The sequence below is a fragment of the Musca domestica genome, unplaced genomic scaffold (genome assembly GCF_030504385.1).
Source record: "Musca domestica strain aabys unplaced genomic scaffold, Musca_domestica.polishedcontigs.V.1.1 90, whole genome shotgun sequence".
NCBI classification, from domain to species: Eukaryota; Metazoa; Arthropoda; class Insecta; order Diptera; family Muscidae; genus Musca; species Musca domestica.
In genome coordinates this window covers 397,117-422,025 of record NW_026712436.1, presented here as the reverse complement: position 1 = coordinate 422,025, position 24,909 = coordinate 397,117, and the positions used below count along the sequence as shown (strand labels likewise).

The following is a 24,909-nucleotide window of genomic DNA, read 5'->3' as shown; positions in this document are numbered from 1 at the left end:
GCTCCAAAATTTAGCAGAGCTATTTGCATTGTGTCTAGGATGGTTGGTATTGAAAATGAGATATATCGGTCCACGTTCTGGTATAGTCCCCATATAACGGTACCTCCAGATATTCGGTAATTTGATGATTTTTGCCACATTTTTTTCACGGATTTGTCTGAAATTTGGTATTTGTTGGTCATAATTGGTTCCAGCTTCGGTGGCGAAACATTGCATGCATGGGTCCATTATTTGATATAGCCCCCATATAAAGGTACCTCCCGATATTCGGTATTTTGATGGTTTTTGCCACATTTTTTCACTGATTTGTCTAAAAATTGGTATTTGTGGGCCATAATGGGTCCTAGTTCGTGTGGCGAAACATTGTAATTATAGGTCCACGTTTTGGTGTAGCCCCCATATTACGGTACCTCCCCATAATCGGCATTTTAATGGTTTTTGCCACATTTCTTCTAATGTTTATTTTACCCTAAGGTGGAGGGTATTAAAAGTTTGGCCCGGCCGAACTTAATGTTTTTTTACTTGTTACTTGTTCATAAATGCATTTGTGGGTTCTACGAATGCAATATCTGGCTTCATTTATCAAAACAGATATATTATCTGTAATACGTCACTGAATAGATTAAAGAAAATGCAAATATGAAGTACTTGTATAAAATATTTTTATTTCTGTTGGCGTACTTTCTATAAACAAACAAGAGATGTACATGGATTCTACTGAATTAGAACTTCTGTAGTTGATGGATGAATGGATGGATGTGCCTGGAATTGTAAGAAATCAATTGGATAGGTGATGATAATTAAATGCACTGCTCTCTACATCTGTTGCCTTGAAATGATTCGTTAGATAATTGAAGTATTGTCAGTTTGTTACTTTCATTTTTTCACTTCCATGATTTCGGAAAGCTCTACTGAGCACAATTTAATTAATTGTAGTTGTTATTCCTTTCCTATAATTGATTATTGAGAAAATATTGACACTTAACAATGAATGTGATTTTAAATGAAATTAAAACTAAACTAAACTAAACTAAAATGGTCGATGACAATGAAAACTCTTTAAGGTATAAATACTTTAAAATCTCTAAAATACTAATGTTGTCATATGACATAACATTTTACACAAAACAATTCAATTTAGACAGAAATTGTATACGGATAAATTTAAATCTAAAATCAACAATTTGACGGAAAATTAGATACAATTTTTTTCAATGGAAATTAAGAATGAATGAATGAATGAATTACATATTCAGCATGTCAGTAAACAGCCGGCCTTTTATCTGCCTTGGTAGCATGTATCTATTGTCCATAGGCACAGTGCGATAACTTTTTATTTTGGTCCATATTTTGACAAAGCCCCTATACAACGAGGCAACCCAATTTAAGACATTCAGCAACTTTAATATACCCTCCATAGTTTGGTGGAGGGTATACTATGGAGGGTATATTAACTTCGTCATTCCGTTTGTAACTCCTGGAAATACTCATGCCAGACCCAACAAAGTATATATATTCTTGATCAGCGTAAAATTCTAAGTCGATTTAGCGATGTCCGTCTGTCGTCTGTTGTAATCACGCTATTTTTCGAACGAATTGAGTTAGAAGGCTACAATTTTGCACACATGTTTATTATGCCAGTAAGCAGGTTAATTTCGTAAATGGGTCATGTAGGTCCACGTTATAGCCCCCATATAACGGTACCTCCCGATATTTGGTATTTTGATGATTTTAGCGTCATTATTCACCGGAATTGTTTAAAATTACTTATTTAAAGTTCGCATTGGGAACTATAGTCTATGACAGAAAATTGTCTATGCAGGTCCAGGTCTTCGTATAGGCCCCATATATCAGTACCTCCCTATATTCGATATTTTGTAAATTTTAACAGAATTTTTTAAGGATTTTATTTTTTGAAAATTTCTAAATTCGTTCCAAATGGTGGAGGGTATTCAAAGTTCGGCCCGGCCGAACTTACTGTTTATTCCCTATGCCACAAGGTGGTCAGGGTATTATGTCTTTGTGCGTTTGTTTGTAACAGGCAAAAGAAAACAAGATAGACCCATAGTTCCTTTTGATGATTTGCATAGAATCACATTCTGAGTCGATTTATGCATATCCGTCCGTCCGTATGGGCCTATCCAGATGAAATTTTGCACAAATCATTTGTTTGGCCCAAGGACGAACCCTATTGAAATTGGAGATAATCGGTAAAAAGTTAGATATAGCTCCCACATATATCTTCGTCCGATTTGCCTTTTATTGTGCACCAAACGTGTAATATCAGTCCGAATAGTATGGAATTTTACACGTATGATCAGATTGGACCTGAAAACAAGTATGCCAAATTTGATCGAAATCGGTTCAGATATAGCTATAGCTCCCACATATATTATTCATCCGATTTGTTATTTTTGTCCTCCGCAGCCGTAATATGCACTCTGTAACAACAGTATTTGGGGAAAGATATCAAATACAGCTCAGAAATACATTTGCTAAATTTTATCGAGATCGGTTCAGATTTGGATATAGCTCTCATATATAACTTCTCCGATTTACCTTTGATTGTGCACCAAACTACTAATATTTGCACAAATGGGATGAAACTTGTCTAGAAGCTAGTATGTCAAATTTGATGAAGAGCGGTTCAGATATAGCTATAGCTCCCATATATACTGTTCATCCGATTTGTTGTATTTGTTACCCACAGCCGTAATATGCCCTCCGTAACAACGATATTCAGGGAAATATATCAAATACAGCTAAGAAATATCTTTGCCAAATTTTATCGAGATCGGTTCCGATTTAGATATAGCTCCCACATATATATTTTTATCCGATTTCAAATTGATTGTGCACCAAATGTGCAATGCAAGTCAAAATTTAAAAGATACAAATGCTTCGACATATTTAGTACTTTGAACGTTAAATTATATTTATAATCATAGCGTGTATGATTGAATTCTCCCATAAAAACTTTTAATTGTTATGCGGAGCAATACTAAATTAGCAAAGTGGTGTAGGGTATCATAAAGTCGGCCCCGCCTGACTTTGGGACTCACTTTTCTAGTTTTTAACTTGTTATACCCTCAGTTCAGAACTTAAGTCGAGTTCAATATCGGCCCACTTCCACTTGAGCCTCCTCCAAAGAAGTTCAAAAAGTTAAAGCTTTGCACATATTTGCACAATATTTGATCAGGCCTCCGAAAAACTCGCTTGAATTTGTAGAAAAAGTAAAACTTACCCGAATTCGAGGGAACACGCTCCTGGAAGCGGAAGAAATTGAGCGAACTCAATTTTTCGATGTCGCTCGAATATGGTTGAGATTCTACACGTGCCCTAGGCCATATGGCTACAGAGGATGTATCTGATTTGATACGACCAAAAGATGCCCCATCGAATTAACGGTTTAATACCCTAGGTCTCTTTGGACCAAATCCGTTTGGTGTCGATCTAGGGGTGTCCGTCCGTTCGTCTGTCTGGATGGCTGATGCGCACGATAACTCTTCAAATTTTACACATTCTAATTTTTACTATCACAAGACTTGACGTGAATATGGTATATATCGTCCCACTGGTACACACCCACAATAGAATTACAATTTTCAATACCTATGTTTCTAATAACTTGCGAAACAAGTTTGCTATTCTTTATAAACTTGATTTATCTTAATATTTCTCGCAACCAGAGAACTGTGGGGAATATGACACTTATCGGTCCACTCTTTCTGGTACCTCGATACATCTATTTTCGTTAAATTTTGCACATTTCAATATTTTGTATCATTATTAGATGCAGTGGAATATTTCGTTCCAGTATATCTAGTAAATTCAGCACATTTCAACTTTTCCTGAAATTTGATACTGATACTATCGGTTTTTGAGATTTGACTGTGATTTGGAAATCCGACCAATATATGTACTAAATTGGGTATAGGATGAAAGGGAAGAGCTGGAAACTTGAAATTTAATATATATGTCACTGTTGGTGGCTATGGTTAAGATATGGAGGTGGTTTTGAAAATGTGTACTATGAGCACTAATTGAGTTTTTGATGAAGGTGTAGAGTTGGAATCCAGAAGATTGACATTGAAAGGTCTGGGATTGCGATATGGACGTGTTTTTGAAAATGTTTACTAAAATTGTAGAAAATGTACTAAAAAGTACTAAATTTGATATTGGGTGAAGGGATAGAGATACAATTCTGAAATTTGATATTTAGATCATTGATACATTCTGTGTTTGAGATTTGGCGGTAGTTTGGAAATGTGTCCTACATTTGTTCGAAAAGTACGGAATAGTCCTAAATTTGGCATTGGCTGAAAGAATAGAATTGAAATTCTGAAATTTGATATAGACGTCAATGTCCCTGAGATTCTTTGGTGTCCATGGTTAAGATATGGAGGTTCGTTTTGGAAGTATGTACCGTCATTGTTCGAAAATATGTGGTACTAAATTGGGAATAGAGTTGGAATCCAGCAATTTTATATTGATGCCTCAGTCGGCTGCGACCAGCTTTTGTTTTTTCCTTACTGTCTTTTTCTAATGGGTAGTAAAATGCATTGCCAAGTTACCTTCTCTTTTGATATTACTACAAATTTCGTACTAATGTATAGCCAAAGTAACAACCAACAATAGGTCCATAACATAGTGCTCAAAAGTCAATAGAACCATAAGTACAATAACCTCTAATCATACAAGAGATCCGATTATCTCTATCTCTCTAATTCCCAAAATCGACACATTACATTTATTTACAAAATTTAATTCCTTTATGTGGAATTTCTATTCGTTATCCTTTTCAATAGCAAAGCTAATCCTGTCTGGGATCTCCACCCAATATATGTATACATACGATTGTATCACCAACGAATAATTGAAGCGGGTCAAGCTTATTCATACCAAGCATAAGTACCAACAATGGGACTGATGAACGACGTAGAAGAACTCACCTGGTGTCCATTGATTCGTCTATGGTCTGTTGTGTGGCTTGCAATTTCCAATGAATGTCAATGGGGTTGTCACCCTGGACGTTGCACTGAATGTGCACCTGTTTGCCTTTGGCAACGGAGATTTGTTTCGATTTTGTTTGAAAATGAGCAGGAACTGTAAAAGAGGCAGAGGAGACAGAAAGAAAGAAAATAACCATTAATGAGTTGGCATGGTTAGGGGGTTACTAAAAGCAACAATAGCAAACGGAAAATGCTTACCATTCACTTTGAGAAATATCACCTTGCTCACGCCGGAACCGATCGAATTTTTGGCTTCACACAAAAAATGTCCCTGAGATTCTTTGGTGATTTTCTTGAAGAGTATTGAGCCATTTGGAAAAGATTGAACGGTGGGTTCGTAAATGAAATCTTTGTATTCGCCCGGTGTCGGGCCGATGGCTTTCTTCCAGGTTATCGTCGGTTTTGGGTAACCCGATGACTGGCAATGCAATAGGACATCATCTCCAGCCTGTGCACTTGAGTCTTTGGGTTCCAATATCCATTTGGGTGGTACATTCACGGTGAGTGGCACTGTAAAACGTTCCGTGCCGGCAACATTCTGTGCAATGCATGTATAATTACCCGAATGTTCTGAGGTTATGTGTTCGATGACCAAACTGGCTGAGTATTCATCCAAGCGGCGTATGACTTCGTTGCTGTAAGGAGAAAGAGGACATATTGGAGGAATGAAACATTAACAATTTTTTTGTGTTTAAATTAAACTAGTAAAGAAAGTCTTAAAGTCGGGCGGGGCCGACTTTATGATACCCTACACCACTTTGCAAAATTAAGTAAAGCTGCGCATAACAATTAAAAGTTTTTATGGGAGAAAATTTAGCATACACTCTATGATTATAATTATAATTTAAAATTCAAAGAACTAAATATGCCGAAGCATTTGTATCTTTTAAATTCGGACTTGTATTGCCCATTTGGTGCAAAATTAATTTGAAATCAGATAAAGATATATATGGGAGCTATATACAAATCTGAACCGATCTCGATAAAATTTGGCAAAAATATTTCTGAGCTGTATTTGATATATTTCCCTGAATATCGTTGTTACGGAGTGCATATTACGGCTGTAGGTAACAAATACAACAAATCGGATGAACAATATATATGGGAGCTATAGCTGTATCTGAACCGATCTTCACCAAATTTGGTATACTACCTTCTAGACTAAATTCGGTCGTATGTGCCAAATTCCATCCCATATGGGCCAATATTAGACGTTTGGTGCACAATAAAAGGTAAATCGGACGAAGTTATATATGGGAGCTATATCCAAATCTGAACCGATCTCGATAAAATTTAGCAAAGGTATTTTTGAGCTGCATTTGATATATTTCCCTAAATATTGTTGTTACAGAGTGCATATTATGGCTGCGGAGGACTAAAATAAAAAATCGGATGAAAAATATATATTGGAGCTATAGCTATATCTGAACCGATTTCGGTCAAATTTGACATACATATTTTCAGGCCTAAATTCCATACTATTCGGGCTGATATTACACGTTTGGTGCACAATAAAAAAGCAAATCGGACGAAGATATATATGGGAGCTATATCTAAATTTTTACCGATTATCTCCAATTTCAATAGGGTTCGTCCTTGGGCCAAACAAATGTTGTTTGCAAAATTTCATCTCAATCGGATAATAAATGCAACCTGCATTTTGTTCACAAGAATACATGGACAGACGAACGGACGGACGGACGGACTGACATGCCTAAATCAACTCAGAAAGTGATTCTATGCAGATCATCAAAAGGAACTATGGGTCTATCTCGTTTCCTTTTGCCTGTTACAAACAAATGCACAAAGACATAATACCCTGACCACCTTGTGGTGTAGGGTATAAAAAGTAGGACTCTTCCAGCCATAAGCAATGTTAAGAATTATATAAGTGGATTTTAGATAGAGGAGTATTTTTTGTTTCTTTAGAAGAACGTTCTAGAATACAACTTTTTTATATATTTGGTTCAAAAGTTAAAAAAGTGAATTTGAAAAAAAATTGGACTAGAAGAGCTCTCCTAGCCTTCATCGAGGATTTTTGAAAGAATTCACTAAAATGTCCCTCCCAGCAATAAACCTACACCACTATTCGGGAGATCAAAACTATGAACCTGATTTGAATGCGTATCTTGGCTTTAGAGTAGTCACAATTTGGGAATTATATCCAACGCTGAATCGATTCTCAAAAAAAAAAAAAAATTTGACGGAGGCTTTTGTGTCTCTAGTACCAAATAACATCAAAAAATTTATTGGATCACTAGATATACCGGTCCGAGTTGCACCACATGGAAAAACTTTGGTTGAATATGAAATAATATATCCAATTTGGGCTGACATTACATACATGGTGAACAATAAAAGTAAAATCGGATGAAGGTGTCTGTCGAAGGTATATACAAATCAGAGACGATCTCGATAAAATTTGGTAGAATTATATCGATCTGTATCAGATGTCTGGTATCAAATATTATTTTTGTGGAGTATATATTACGCATGTGAGAGACTTCAGCACCAAATCGGATGAAACACATATATGAGAGCTATAACTATATCTGAACCGATTTTCACCAAATTTGAGGTACATGACATAATTCACTTCATTTGGGCTGATATTAGAAATTTGGTGCACACTAAAACTAAAATCGGATAAGGGTGTATATGGGACCCATATCCAAATCTGAACCGATCTTGTTAAAATTTGGCAGAGGCATTTCTGAGCTGTGTGGTACCAAATATAATTTTTGTGAAGTGCATATTACGAATGTGAGGGAGTTAAAACCAATCGGATGAAACATATATATGGGAGCTATAGCTACATCTGAACCGATTTTCACCAACTTTGAAGTACTTGCCTCTAGGATGAATTCAGCCGGAATTGCCAATATCCAGTTCATTTGGGCTGATGATAAAATTTGACAGAGATACTTGTGAGCTTTAAATGATATACAGAGTGAGATAAAAAACTGCAACAAGATCAAACGCCCTAACTTTTACATTTTTTTTTAAATTTCTTGAAAATATCGGAATTAGCATCAAATTTTGGAATAAGTTTAGATTTGATGGAATTGGTCAGCATTGGCACGAATTATGACCTTCCAATGGCCAATGAAACCGTCACACGCTGCCCGAATGTTGCTCTGCGGTTTTTTGGTCCATTCCCGGCGAAGCGCTTGCTTGAGGTGATTGACAATTAGGTATTTTTAAGTGCCAACCTTGCTTTCCAAAATACTCCAGACACAATAGTCCAATGGATTGGTGTCCGGAGATTTTGGGGGCCATTGAGCGCTGGAAATGAAGCGTGGAACCTCATTTTGTAACTTGGAATGTCCAAGGGCTGCGGCCAAAATGTTTGCGTGCCCAAGGCTTCAATACAACCTCCAGAATATTTTCGCGATAATATTCGGTATTTATTCTGATGCTACGATCGATTGATACGAGCGGAGAGCGACCATCTGCTGTTATGGCGGCCCACACCATCACCATGGCCGGCGCCTGAGTTCTGGTGGCCAACCGAGTGTGCATATTTTCAACTGACCTCTTTTGCAAGTAAACACGATCATTTAGTTTGTTTACAAACTGCTGGATAACGAATGTTTTTTCATCGGAGACGGAGAAAACCTAATTCGGCAGTTCACCACTTTCGGCCAAGCGAAGCTATTTTGAGTCTATTTTCTTTCTGTTGCGGTGTAAGTTCTTGCTCTTTTTGGAATTTCAAGGGCTTTACCGCGAGCTCTTTTTTCAATATTTGCGGAATGGAATATTGCGATATGTTAGCTCACGAGCCATTTTTCGGCCAATGCGACGTGGGCTTCGATCAAGTCGCTTATTAACTTTTCGAACCATTTCTGCTGATGTTGCTGTTTTCTTCCGTCCACTTCCTTGACGTCGGGTTACGCTACCAGTATCACGGTAACGGGCGATGGTACGAGACACAAAGGATTGATTGACATTTAAATGCTGGAGTGCTCTAACGATAGCCACTTGTGGTTTTCCAGCCAAAAATAAAGAAATCACACTATCACGCTTGAATTCCATCACGGATAACGTTTTTTCTGGAATATTTTCACATAAATGCTTTTGTACGTTTGTAAACAATATAATGAGCTGTCACTGGAATAATAAGAAATGAGAGCAGTCTGAAGTTGGCTGCATGTTTTTCATGTCACCCTGTGTATGGGAGCTATAGCTATATCTGAACCAATTTTTACCAAATTGTAAGTACTTGGTTCTGGGATGAATTCAGTCGGATGTGCCAAAATTCAGATGATTGGACTGGTATTAGCCATTTTGGTGCACAATAAAAATGAAATCGGGTGAAGATATATATTGCAGATATATCTAAATTTGAACCGATTCTCACCAATTTCAATCGGATTCGTCCTTGGGCCAAACAAATATTGTTGGAATATTTCATCTCAATCGGACGGACAATCGACTCAGAAAGTTATTCAATGAAAATCCTCAAAAGTCCTCTCGCTTCCTTCTCCATGTTACAAATAAATGCACAAAGATATAATACCCTTATCACTATGCGGTGTAGGGTATAAACAGGAAAATGTTTGATTTACAGAAGAAGCCGTCTGAATATTTATTTGGAGATTTTAAGAAATTCTGTTCAAATGCTCTCTAGGAGTTTTTTTTTAGAAAACTCTCTACTTTTCTGAAAATTTAGGAGGACATTGATGTTTTTGTGAGAGGCTTTTGTTTGGAGGTATCTAGTAGCTCTGTCTGAATTTTTAAACTTTACTTAATTTATATTTTTAGACCTTAAACATAGATAAACATAAATACTTGTTTTTGTTTTATGGTAAATCATCATTCAACATTTTTAACTACATACCCAGTTCCGATCAAAGGTTTTCCATTCCGCTCCCACCTGAAGCTAACAGGTAAATCACCTTCCAGTATTTGACAGGATATTGCCGCTCGCATACCTTCTCTCAGCATGTTTGTCATGGCTTGAATGGGCATTATTTTGGGTGGCACTGTATTGCGAATGATTGAAAAGACACAGAAAGAAAACAGAAATCGAATGAAAAGAATCGTAAAATTGAGTTCAGAAAGAGGCCAGTTGAAATCTCAACTCATTAGTAATGACGATGATGATGATGACGATGGCTGGAGTAAAAGGAAATATGTTTCTCATAATGAAGAGTGCGCGCAGTTTGATGTGGCTGGAGAAAAACTCATTATATTTGTGGTTTACTGACAGCAGCAGCAGTAGCAGTGCTTGCAACAAATGTCAGTTGCAGAACTGTTCAATGACAATTGGTACAGTGGGTTGTCGAAAAACAATAACGACCCACTCTTTCTGGTAGCTCGCCAAGACAGCTTCAACATTTTGCTACAGATTTCAAATCTTATATTGAGCAATGGAAGTACCCGACGTAACCAGAATCAAGCAAGTCCCCTGCTGGTACCTTTCCCACAAAGTTCAAAAATTATCCATGAAAAGCTTTTAAATCTATGATTGAGTAAAGGGAGTGAGTGGGAGGGAGTATTTATATTGTAATATTTAGATAGGACATACATAGGTTAGGATGAGAATAGACAATATAAGTCAACTCATTGCTCATTCAAAGATAGACTATATCGACCCACCATATCGTTTAGCCCCCATATAACGGTACCCCCCATATTTGGTATTTTGTAGCAAATTTTTAAAATGAAATGGTTTGAAAATCTACAAAAGGAGCTCCTTCTGAGTTCTTTACCCCCCTAGAAGAGTACTGTCTATATAGGTCTAAGATATCATATATCCCTCATATAAGTGTTCCTCCCGATATTCGGTGTATTGGTTTTAGTCACATTTTTCCAGGGATCTGTCTAAATATTGGTATTTGCAGTTCGTTATGGCTTCTAGCTCTCGTGGCGGAACATTGTATATATAGGTTCACGTTTTTGTATAGCCCCGGTATAACGGTTCCACCTGATATGCGATATTTTGACGATTTAAGCCACGATTTCTGAGTGAGATTTGTGTGAAATTTGAATCCAGGTACGTTTGCATAAAAATGTTTTCTTTACCAAATGGTGGACGGTATTAAAAGTTCGGCCCGTCCGAATTTAATGACTAAAACTAAATTTTTGTATTGGCATTGAAAGGTATCATATTCAATGCTTTGATAGTTTGGATTGACTATTCCATTCCATCGATTCCATTTGACGGGCTATATGAGTTTGGTCGCCAACAAACTTATAGTGTGATCAAAAAAAAAAAAAAAAAAATTAACCAGTAAATAAAGTCTTAAAGCCGGGCGGGGCCGACTTTATGATACCCTACACCACTTTGCTAATTTAGTAGAGCTCCGCATAACAATTAAAAGTTTTTATGGGAGAATTCTATCATACACACTATGATTATATTTATAATTTAAAATTCAAAGGACTGAATATGCCGAAGCATTTGTATCTTTTAAATTCGGACTTGTATGGCCCATTTGGTGTACAATTAATTTGAAATGGGATAAAAATATATATGGGAGCTATATCCAAATCGGAACCGATCTCGATAAAATTTGGCAAATATATTTCTGAGCTGCATTTGATATATTTCCCCGAATATCGTTGTTACGGAGTGCATATTACGGCTGTGGGTAACAAATCGGATGAACAGTATATATGGGAGCTATAGCTATATCTGAACCGACCTTCACCAAATTTGACATACTAGCTTCTAGACTCAATTCGGTCGTAAGTGCCAAATTTCAACCAATTTGGGCAAATATTAGACGTTTGGTGTACAATCAAAGGTAAATCGGACGAAGTTATATATGGGAGCTATATCCAAATCTGAACCGATCTCGATAAAATTTAGCAAATGTATTTCTGAGCTATATTTGACATATTTCCCCAAATATTGTTGTTACAAAGTGCATGTTACGGCTGCAGAGGACAAAAATAACAAATCGGATGAACAATATATATGGGAGCTATAGCTATATCTGAACCGATTTCGATCAAATTTGGCATACTTATTTTCAGGCCCAATCTGATCGTACGTGCAAAATTCCATACTATTCGGACTGATATTACACGTTTGTTGTACAATAAAAAGCAAATCGGACGAAGATATATATGGGAGCTATATCTAAATTTTGACCGATTATCTCCAATTTCAATTGGGTTCGTCCTTGGGCCAAACAAATGATTTGTGCAAGATTTCATCTGGATAGGGCAATAAATGCGAACTGTACTTTGTTTACAAAAATACATGGACAGATGGACCGACGGTCCGACGGACGGACATACGGACGGACATGCATAAATCGACTCAGAATGTGATTCTATGCAGATCATCAAAAGGAACTATGGGTCTATCTCGTTTCCTTTTGCTTGTTACAAACAAATGCACAAAGACATAATGCCCTGACCACCTTGTGGTGTAGGGTATAAAAACAAGTACAAAACTGTAAGTTCGGTCGGGCCGAACTTTGAATACGCTCCACCATTTGGTACAAAATTAAAAATTTTCCAAAAAATAAAATCCGTTAACAATTCTATTAAAATCTTAAAAATACCGAATGTAGCCGTATATTAGGGTCTATACGACGACGTGGACCTGCATTGGCAACTTTTGTCAAAATCTGTTTATAATGTCGTTAAAATCATCAAAATACCGAAAATAGGGAGGTATCATGGTGGTTATAAAACGTGGTCATGTACCTGCACAGACAATTTTCTGTCATAGTATTCATTATGAAATTCAAGTACCAAATTTAAAAAAGTTCCGGTATATAATGTCGCTAAAATTATCAAAATATTGAAAAAAGTGAGGTACCGTTATATGGGGGCTATACGAAGACGTGGACCTACATGACCCATTTTCAATACCAAAAATCCTGCAGACATAATACACATTTGAGTAAAATTTTATCAACTTACTTCATTTCGTTCGGAAGCTAGAGCGATTTCCACAGACGGACAGACGAACAGACGGACAGACATTGCTAAATCGACATAGAGTTTTATGCTGATCAAGAATATATATACTTTGTGGCGTCTAAAATGTATATTTCGAGGTGTTACAAACGAAATGACAAACTTAATATACCCCACATACTATGGTGGAGGGTGTAGAAACAAATCACAACGGTACACTGTAACAAAGCAACAATTTTCAATCGGCATTATTATCCGTTGTTTTATTGGATTTCAGCCTATTGTTGGACTCCAATGAGTGTCTGATGGGATTGATGGTGTGGAACCCATCATTTGTCTGCCGACAATTGCAGTTGAAATTGCAACAACAATGGCAATAAACCAACAACCAACAAAAAAAAAATGAAATAAACTTCTGTTGAACAATACCAATACGATGGAAATGATGATGGCGACGATAATGATTTCTTTCATCTGTCAGTCGTCACACCCTCCGTTCTTCCGTGAATGAGTCCTTTTGATGGCGCTCTATTTAGTTTCGTGTTTGGGGAAAATTGTAAAGATATTTCGTTTCGTTTCGTTTGCGGCAACGAGTGGCTATTATAAATGCGGCGGCAGCTGTTGATGAGCTTTTGATTGTGCTCCACTAGAGAGAGAGAGAGGGAGAACAGAAAGCAGAAAAACAAATATTTACTGCAATATTTATTTTTTTGCTCATTGCACTTTTTTTTTGCTTTGGCAATTTCCACAGAAAGTCATTGACATCTCAAGATTGTTTCTCTCCTGCAGCACCCAATAGAACGGCATATTCCAGTTGGAAACAAGTTGCCTAGCAATGGAATATGATTTGAGTCTTTTAATTCTTGCCATGGCAGATGTTACCGGCAAGTTTAGTTTAAATTTTTCCACTTCCTCTGAACTAATTTGCATTGCAACAGTTTTACAGAGAACAGCAAAACGAGAAAATGAACATAGAAGATAGAACAAAGAACAATGGTATATTGTTATTTTCTGTTGCTGATGCTTGGGTCAAGGTGACGATGGCATGAAGATTAGTTGCCTTATATATCATGATAGTCGTAAATAAGTTAGCTGTTACATTGTGGATTTTATGCTTGAGCAAGCAAACACGCAAACATACATACGTGTACGTACATAAAAAACACTGTGCAACACAAAAAATAATTACAGGAAAATTTCAGGAGATTATGAAAGTAGAGCTATAAGTAGAAGATCGTAAATTCTACTATAGGTCCTATAAGACGTGAAAAGTCAAAATCTTCCCCAACCGCCAGGAATTTATGTTTGTTAGATAACACATTTTTGGGTTAAATCCGTACTTTGTGTGATTTTGTGAAAAAATCTCCAACTACACATAATTTTAGAAGGATAATAAAAATTTCGATCTTTTGTGGAGGAGTTACCAGAAGGAGTGAACCGATATTGCTCAAACTTGGTACATCACAATAATATTGTCAAACTTAGAACGAGTTTGGGGATGGGCAATATCGGTCCACACCTTCTGGTACCTTCCCCACAAAATGTCAACTATTCCAAAGAAAATTATTTACCTCATAGATAGAGAAAGGATCATTCGATTTTGTAGAAACATTGAAAATCCCAATAGGTCAGGTGCAAAAAATGAAAAATATCGGCGTACTCCTTTTTTAGTACCTCCTCCACAGAGTGTCAAAATTATGAATACATATAACTCTTATAAAATGTGAAAAAAGAGTCCGACTATATTCAAATGTCGCAAACATCTCAATATTTCAACCAACACAAGATATGGTGTGAAGACGAAATATACAAGGTGAGATAAAAAAACTGCAACAAATTCAAACACCATACTTAATTTTTTTTTTAAATTTTATGGAATGAAAGCAAAAAATGTTGGAAATAGCATACATTTTAGAATAAGTATAGTTTTGTTCGAATTGGTCACCTTTGGCACGATTTACGGCCTTCAAACGGCCAATGAAACCGTCACACACTGCCCGAATGTTGCTCTTTGGTATTTTGGCCCATTCCCGGCGAAGCGCTTGCTTGAGGTGATCGACACTTTGGTATTTTTGGTGCCAACCTTGCTTTCCAAAATACTCCAGACGCAATAGCCCAACAGATAGGTATGCGGAGATTTTGGTGCCCATTGTGCGCTGGAAATGAAGTGAGGAACCTCAATTTTAACCATTTTTTGATGTCGCGTGCTAAGTGCTACGGTGCTGAGTCCTGTTGGAATTTCCAAGGTCTGCGGCCAAAATGTTTGCGTACACAAGGCTTTAATACATCCTGCAGAATATGTTCGCAATAATATTTAATAATCGATTAATACGAGCGGAGAGCGACCATCGGCTGTTAAGGCAGCCCACACCATGACCATGGCAGGCGCATGAATTCTGGTGGCCAACCGAAGGTGCACATTTCAGCTGACCTCTTTGACAAATAAACACGATCATTTTGTTTGTTTACAGAATGCTGGACAACGAATGTTTTCTCATCGGAGAAAACCAAATTCGGCAGTTCACCACTTTCAGCCAAGCGAAGCAACTCTTTAGCTCTTTTGAGTCTATTATCTTCTGTTGCGGTGTAAATTCTTGCACTTTTTGGAATGTCAATGGAATATTACGATATGTTCAGCTCACGAGCAAGTTTTCCGCCACTGCCACGCGGGTTTCGATCACGTCGCTTCTTTACTCTCCGAACCATTTCTGCTGATGTTGCTCTTTTCCACGTCCTGTTCCCGTCCACTTTCTTGACGTCGAGCTACGCTACCAGTATCACGGGAACGAGCGATGGTACGAGATACAAAAGATTTATTTACATTGAAATACTGGAGTTCTCTAACGATAGCCACTTTTTGGTTTTCCAGCCAAATATAAAGAAATCACACTAATTTAATCACGAATAACTTTTTTTCTGGAAAATTCTCACCAAAATGCTTTTGAACGCCTGTAAAAATATAATTAGCTGTCACTGGAGTAATTTTAACAGCTGTCGGACGAGTGGCTTAGAAATAACAGCAGTCTGAAGTTGGTTGCAATTTTTTTCATCTCACCCTGTATTGGACCTCTCCTTCTGGTACCTTCTCGACAAACGATAAAAATTTGAAATAATTATTACTCTTATAAAATGTAAAATAAGAGTCAGATTGGCTTTAAGATTCACGCATCCCAATATTTCTATCAGTTCCAGGCTAGGTGTGGAAATGGACCATATCGTCCCATTCTATCAAGTACCTTCTCCACAAAGGAACAAAATCCGGAATAATTAAAACTCTTTTAAAATATGAAGTAAGAGTTCGATCGTCTTTAAAGCGCAATATCTGGTGCGAATATAGTATAAATCAGTTCACTATTTCTTATACCTCTCACAGAACAGTTCAAAATTTGTAATAATTCTATCTCTCATAAAATGTGAAATAAGGACATATTCAATACTTCTGTCAGCTCAAGATATGTTGTGAAAATGGTAGATATCGGCTTATTCTTTCTGGTACCTCCCCTACAAAGGTGTCAACATTATGGAGAACAAAACGCTCATAAAAGCCAGAAAAACATTTAATTTGCACACCTCCAAATATATTTACTAATGAAATATCTGGTGTGAAGATGGGATATATCGGCCTACCCCTTCTGGTACCTACCTCACAAAGAGTTTAACTTTCATTGCTTCTATATCTCATAACTTGCGATTCCCATTCCTTCTTTTACCTCCCCCGTAAAGAGTCAATAGTTTGAGCATTCATAACGCTAGGCAAAACCGGCTGATATCCGTGGAAAATGTGGCAAAAATCATTAAAATATAGACTATTGGGAGGTACCGTTATATGGGGCTATACAAAAGGTGGACCTATACATACAATGTTTCGGCACCGGAGCTAGAACCCATTATGACCTACGAATAACATTTGTAAGACAAATTCGTGAAAAAAATTTTGCGAAAATCATCAAAATACCGAATATTGGGCGGCTATACCAAAACGTGGACCGATAAATCTCAACCATCTTAGAGACAATACAAATTGTTGTGCCAAATTTTGAAGCTCTACGTTTAATAATTTGAGCTGTATCGTGATTTCAGCAAGCAGACAGACGGACATCGTTAAATCGACTTAGAATTTCATGCTGGTTATGAATATGTATACTTTACGGGGTTTACGAAGAGTACTTATGTTACAAACGGAATGACAAAGTTAATATACTCTCCTTTTCAAGGTAGGTGTAAAAAGGACAAAAAAGCACCCTTTCTTGGATCGCTGGAGAATTAAGATTATCTACCAAAATATTCCCCGTAATCTGCATAATTGCCAAAAGAACTGATTCAAAGGAATTTCAAAACGAAAATTCTAAAAAGTGTGGAAGGGAGGGGAACTAGCCCCGTCTTTTCGATGTAAAGGCTTTATATATTAAACGATTATAATTATTATACCCTCCACTATAGTATGAAGGGTATATTGAGTTTGCCATTCCGTTTGTAACACCTCGAAATATACATTTTAGACCCCACATAGTATTATATTCTTGATCAGCATACAATTCTATGTCGATTTAACAATGTCTCTCCGTCTATCCGTCTGTCCGTCTATGGAAATCACTCTAGCTTCCGAACAAAATGAAGTAAGTTAATAAAAATGTACTAAAATTTGTATTATGTCTGCAGGACTTTTGGTATTGAAAATGGGCCATGTAGGTCCACGTCTTCGTATAGCCCCCATATAAAGGTACCTAACGATATTCGGTATTTTGATGATTTAAGCGACATTATTTACCGGAACTATTTCAAACTTAGTATTTAAAGTTCGTAATGAATACTACAGCCTATGACAGAAAATTGTCTGTGCAGGTCCACGTCTTCGTATAGCCCCCATATAACGCCCCCGATATTCGGTATTTTGATGATTTTAGCAACATTTGGTATTTAAAGTTCGTAGTGGGTACTACAGCCTATGGCAGAAAATTGTCTATGCAAGTCCAGGTCTTCGTATAGGCCCCATATATCAGTAGCTCCCTCTATTCGGTATTTTGACGATTTTATGTACAATACTCACCGAAATTGTTTGAGATATGCTACAGGCTGTAACAGAAAATTGTCTATGCAAGTCCAGGTCTTCGTATAGCTCTGATGTAACGGTACCTCCCTATGTACGGAATTTAGATGATTTTAGCAAAATTATTCACCGTTTATTTCAAGTTTCGAATTTGAACAAAGCTTATGTAGGTTCACGTCGTAGAGACCACAATAAATTGGCTATATTCGGAATTTTTAAGATTTTAACAGAATTTTTAACGGATTTTATTTTTTGAAAATGTCCAAATTCGTTACAAATGGTGGAGGGTATTTTCGGCCCGGCCGAACTTATTGCTTTTTAACTTGTTAAGACTCCAGCAGAATTGCTTGACTCTGACTCTGCAACCTTGGCAGAGCAAATACAGAACAGATGTATATTGAACCTAAGGCGATTACCATACATTGACGAACGGACATGTCCAGAGTTATACAGTTATACGAATAATCCGTTGTAAAGTGGACCGAGCCATGCCCAACTGCTGAGAACGGCGTTTTTGGGATGTTCTAGGGGACCTCTCAACACTGGCTCGTATGGCAGCGATATTCTCGGCCGATCGCCTTGGTCGACTTTTATATGGTCTCTTCGGATTAGAAAGAGCCTTACCAGTCGAAAATTTTTCATATAAACGCTTAATGGTGTTCTTAGAAGGCGCACTTCTCACATTTTTTAATGTTTTAAAAGCACGTTGAGTTTTCACAATTGACTTCTTCTGTTGAATCTGAATTGGTTCATGGTAAAAATCAGCTTGGACTGACGCTTCAAACGCGGTATGTCATTAAGCGATGTGACATCTCTGTCAAAAGTTATGGCGTTGCCAGACGGGTCCTTCGAATATGGCCAACCCTGTATCTGTTATAAATATTTGTATTATTACCTAAAACTTGAATTTCCACATTGCGTCGGGATGTCTGCTTCTGTTTGTTTTGGGCCATGCAGGTATAGGTGCCGGCATCCTCCAGTCTTTGTAGTTGTTCAATGATTAAAGTGCCATTATTGTAGGCTCTTTGGCGGCGATTGATGGGCAATGTTTGGCCATCTGGAATTGATATAAAATAAATACAATTAACTGAAATAACAGCAATAATAAATGAAATTAATAAACTAAGCCTATTTATGAACAATTAAAAAAAAATAGAAAAGTGGGTTGATTGAACTCTAAACACAAAACAAGATTATCTCTGATAAGCAAATTTTTTATTAAAATTCACTTATATCCGGTATTGAGGGGATAAATATATATATTTATTTTTTTTTTTCGTCGCCTTACCTCTTTCCCAATGTATCCGATCGATTGGATAACCAGCTACCGGACATTTAACAATTAAATCATGTCCAGATATTCCAGTTATTTTTGGCATTTCACGAATGTGCGGCAATCCATAGATATTCACTTTGGCGCTGTGCGATACCCTGCGAGAAAAAAGAGGTGAAAACAATGTGAAGTTAAAAAAGAATTAATTTTTTTTTAGAAATGTACAAAGTCAATTAAGTAGCACAGCAAATAACTCAAATAATTATAAAGCATTTTATTTAATTAGCCATTAGATTGCAAAGGAAGCGAAACGGGGACATGTGATTGATATTTTTCAATTAATTAAATAAATTGCTATTTAATTGAGTGGGGGAGAGCAGGTTGGAATTTATAAAATTGAAGTCGATGAGGAAGGTATTAGAAGTTGAGTACCAATAGAGAATAACATTGTTCATAGTTCGAACGAGATGTTATAATGGGTGGGGTCTGTCATACTGCTGTAATCTAGTTCAGTATTTTTGCCTACCAAATTTGAATATAGAAGTTTACACCGGCTTAGAAAATAACTTATTCGCATATGTCTATATTGGCTAAAATAATACAGTTTATCTTGTGAGTAAATTGGCAACAGTATCCCACAGAAGTTTTGGCATCTGTAGAGTATACCAAGTCACCCATCAGAATACCGCAAAATAAGAGGGAAAAGAACCTGCGAAATTCAATTGAAGTTGAACCTCGACAAACAAGTTAGTCTATAAAACGAAAGGAGAATTCAAAAAATATTTTGTGAAACAAACTCGTACTGAAAATTCTGAGCATAAACAGTTTTTATATCCAAATCGGATGGTGGAAAAGGACTACGAAACTCCGAAATGAAATCAAGTAAATAAACATTAAGATCGGCCGGGAGGAGGCCGCACCAAAATGGCAACCACTATAGAAAATTTTATACTTCAAGGATTGTCATCTAAAAAATCTTTTTAAATACCAAATTTGAAAATTTTCGTGGATAAATGTGACTAGAATTATAAAAAAGTAAAAAGACAATAAGTTCGGCCGGGACAAACTTTTAATACCCTCCACCTTAGGGTAAAATAAATATTTGACCCACAAATACCAATTTTTAGACATATTCTTGGGAAAATGTGGCAAAAATCGTCAAAAATCCGAATATCGGGAGGTACTGCTACACTGGTACTGGTCCACAAAAACGTGGACCTACACATACGATGTTTCGCCAACGGAGCTACAACCCATTAGGACACACAAATACCAATTTTTAGACAATTGCGCGAAGAAATGTGGCAAAAATCATCAAAATACCGAACATCGGGAGGTACCGTTATATGGGTGCTTTAACAAAACGTGGACCTATTCATATAATGTTTCTCCACGGGATCTAGAACATATTATGACCAACAAATACCAATTTTTAGGCATATCCGTGAAAAAATGTGGCAAAAATCATAAATATTCCGAATATCGGAGGTACCGTTATATGGGGACTATACCAAAGCGTGGACCTATACATACAATGTTTCGCCGCACAAACTAGAACCCATTATGACACGCAAATTCCAGATTCCAGACAAATCCGAGAAAAAATGTGGCAAATATCATAAAAATATCGAATATCGGGGGTACCGTTATATGGGGACTATACCAACATGTGGATCGTGGTTCTGCTAAATTTTGACGCTGTACGTCAAATAACGTGGGCTATATCGTGATTTCAACAGACAGACAAACGGATCTTGTTAAATGGACTTAGAATTGTATGCTGAGTATGAATATATATACTTTATAGGGTCTACGACGAATATTTAGGGATGTTACAAACGGAATGACAAAGTTAATATACCCTCCTTTCCAAGGTGGAGGGTATAAAAAAAAAAAAAAAAAAAAAAAAAAAAAAAAAAAAATATATATATATATATATATATAGTATCGGCGGTTATCGTTTTTCCGCCACAGGAGCTAGAGCCCATTACGAATTAAAAATACCGAGGGCTAAACAAAGACGTGGGCCTGCGTAGAAAAATTTGCGTCACAGATTGAAGTGCCCGTTCGAACTTCAAATTCGAAATTTGAAAAAAATTCCCTTGAATACTGTCGCTAAAATCATCAAAATACCAAATATCAGGCAATTCCAATAAAATTTGTGGCCGAAATCGTCAAAATACGCTATCGTGGACAATTCTTGTTGATTTTCAGACAATTCCATTGAAAAACTTGTCTACAGTCATCAAAATACCGAATAATGGGAGATACCGTTATACGGGTGTTATAAGAAGACATGGACCTGCATGAGCATTTTTCAGTCATATATATTTGTACCTATTAGGAACTTAATGTACGAAATGTGAAACAATTCCGATTAAAAATGTCGTTAAAATTATCAAAATACCGAATATGGGGAGGTATCGTATATGAGGGCCATGCGAAAACGTGGACCAGCATAGAAAATTGTCCTTCATCGGTTAAAGTACCATAGCAAACTTCAAATAAGAAATTTGAAAAAATACGGTGAATAGTTTTACTAAAATCATCAAAATATCAAATATCGAGGCCATCGTTGTATGGGGGTTATACAATATCGTGGACCTATAAATATAGAACCGTATTCATGGCGTAAAGTACTAAGAAGGAATTTTTTGTATTGATTTTCAGACAATTCCAATAACAAAATTGGAAACAATTATCAAATACCGAATAATGGGATGTACCGTTATATGGGCGATATACGATATCGTGGACCTATATGGACAAATCTCTTCCAGGGGGTAAAATACTCCTAAAGATTTCCTTGTATAGAAGTTCTGATAATTCCATTGAAAATGTGACTGCAATCATCAAAATACCGAATATCTGGGGTTACCGTTGTATGGGGGCTATACGATATCGTGGATTTAAAGGTGGACTTTGCGCTGACGAAGGAGCGTGATTTTGCTAGAAGTTTTAAACTTTAAAACAATGCAAGCCATATAGAAATGCCACGAATTCTTGATGCTATTTTTAATTGAATTTACAATTTAAATTTCCAGCGAAATTGAAAAATCAATATAAATTGTTGTCTAATCATTTCCGTTGAAATCTTCTTTGTATTCTCTTTGTCTCTGTATTTCACACTTACTTGCCAATTGCATTCTGAGCCGTACAGGTGTATTCGCCGCCATCCTCCTCCTTGACATTTGTAATATTCACATGACTGATGACATTGTCGTGTATCGTCACATATTGGCCAACCAAAAACCGGGAATGGTCGGGAATCTGCAAAAAACAAACACAAAACACCACCACGAGGTAAACAAGTTAGTTGGGAGATTAAAGGGAGATTGGCATTTATTCAACACTTGTTTCAAATCAGAATGTGATTTGGCATTTAATTGTGATTTGTTGACAAATCGAATATAATTGAAACAAAAAATCAAATCCATGAATATTTAATTGTTAGGTGTTCCAAATATGTTATTTTAGAAATTCATTTATATGAAAATCAACTCACCGGAAATCCATCTAAAGTCCATGTAAATTGTGGCAACGGATTTCCTGTTGCCACACATTTTAGTGATACAGTTGGTCCCGGTTGTAGTGTTTGTTCCGAAAACCAATACAGTAGTTCAGGTGAGGCATCTGAAAAAAAATATAGTATGAAAACGGGTAAAGAATGTCTTAAAGTCGAGCGTGGCCGACTTTATGATACCCTACACCACTTTGCTAATTTAGTAGAGCTCCGCATAACAATTAAAAGTTTTTATGGGAGAATTCCATCATACACGCTACGATTATAATTAATTTAAAGTTCAAAGGACTAAATATGCCGAAGCATTGGTATCTTTTAAATTCGGACCTGTATTGCCCATTTGGTGCACACTTAATTTGAAATCGGATAAAGATATATATGGGAGCTATATCCAAATCGGAACCGATCTCGATAAAATTTGGCAAAAATATTTCTGAGCTATATTTGATATATTTCCCTGAATATCGTTGTTACGGAGTGCATGTTATGGCCGTGGGTAACAAATATAACAAATCGGATGAACAGTATATATGGGAGCTACAGCTATATCTGAACCAATCTTCACCAAATTTGACATACTAGCTTCTAGACTCAATTCGGTCGTAAGTGCCAACCCATCCGATTTGGGCAAATATTAGACGTTTGGTGCACAATAAAAGGTAAATCGAACGAAGTTATATATGGGAGATATATCCAAATCTGAACCGATCTCGATAAAATTTAGCAGATGTATTTCTGAGCTGTATTTGATATATTTCCCCAAATATTGTTGTTACAGAATGCATATTACGGCTGCGGAGGACAAAAATAACAAATCGGATGAACAATATATATGGGAGCTATAGTTATATCTTAACCGATCTTCACCAAATTTGGCATACTTATTTTCAGGTCCAATCTTACGTGCAAAATTCCATACTATTCGGGCTTATATTACACGTTTGGTGCACAATAAAAGGCAAATCGGACGAAGATATATATGGGAGCTATATCTAAATTATTGCCGATTATCTCCAATTTCAATAGGGTTCGTCCTTGGGACAAACAAGTGATTTGTGCAAAATTTCATCTGGATAGGGCAATAAATGCGAACTGTACTTTGTTTACAAAAATACATCATCAAAAGGAACTATGGGTCTATCTCGTTTCCTTTTGCCTGTTACAAAGAAATGCACAAATACATAATACCCTGACCACCTTGTGGTGTAGAGTAAATAAATATGTAGTTTCAAGCGCTTTTCTGAATCCATTTTCCGAACTAAAGTAATCTTCTTAATGCAATATTATACAACAGCCTCCCAAGTACCTGCCAGTCATCAAGTTAATGTAATAAACCATATGTAAAAATTATTGTCTCTATTGAATTGACTACAAACTGGACATAATCAGTTGCTTCTTTATCGCTTCCCAAAGCGATCCGATCGAAGAAGGTCAATTGAAAAATTGATATGAAATCAAATTTAATTAAGTCAATTTTCACACTTTTTTTCCACTGCAACAATGGTCGTGGTGATAATAGAGTGATTATGGCTCACTTGCGTTTTTGTCCTGTTTATTGTTTGTGGCCAACTGGTGTTGCGACAAAAGTCCATCTCAGTGACATGGCCACATTTGTCACAATATTTTGTGGTCATTGTTTATGCCTGTTGAGCTTCATTTAACAACTGGTGAATTATTTATTGGCACTGAATGGATGCCAGTCAAATGCTTTTGGCTGTCAACTGTAACTGGAATTTTGAATTCATTTGAAAAATGAGTACTTTTTTATCAAGAAGCAAGTAAAAAAGTATCGGTCGGTGTTGTCGACAGATGTATACCCTCAGCCAATGTTCGATTATTTAAAAATATTTTGACTTCTGTTATGATTATTCAAATGTTTAACCCCTTATGTAGTTGGTTCCGAAGGAATTGGCCATTTCGAATCAGACCTAAATAAATATGATACAAATATTGCGACGTGCTAGGTTTGGACTGTGTTCTGTCAATGGAAATTTTGGGATGTACCAAGTCTGGAATAGAATCGGATGTCAATTTCGCTTTTATGAGCTTCATGGATATTCAAAATTTTGAGCCTTTGTGGGGGAGGTACCAGAAGGAGTGGACCGATATATCCCATCTTCACAACGGATTTTTTGTTAGTGGAAATAATGGGATGTGTGAGATATAAAGATAA

At 36.6% G+C, this 24,909-nt stretch overlaps 1 protein-coding gene across 1 annotated transcript in view; it reads right to left on the bottom strand.

Annotated features, from left to right (window-relative positions):
* LOC101887270 (cell adhesion molecule Dscam2) overlaps positions 1-24,909 on the bottom strand; it is a 332,543-nt gene that overhangs the window by 44,543 nt on the left and 263,091 nt on the right. The window contains exons 13-19 of the mRNA XM_059131918.1: positions 22,719-22,846; positions 22,347-22,483; positions 19,229-19,371; positions 18,836-18,997; positions 9,853-9,997; positions 5,211-5,647; positions 4,953-5,106 (exon numbers count right to left, since the gene is read on the bottom strand). Of these exons, the coding sequence (XP_058987901.1) occupies positions 4,953-5,106; positions 5,211-5,647; positions 9,853-9,997; positions 18,836-18,997; positions 19,229-19,371; positions 22,347-22,483; positions 22,719-22,846 (1,306 nt within the window). The remainder of the gene's footprint in view (positions 1-4,952; positions 5,107-5,210; positions 5,648-9,852; positions 9,998-18,835; positions 18,998-19,228; positions 19,372-22,346; positions 22,484-22,718; positions 22,847-24,909) is intronic.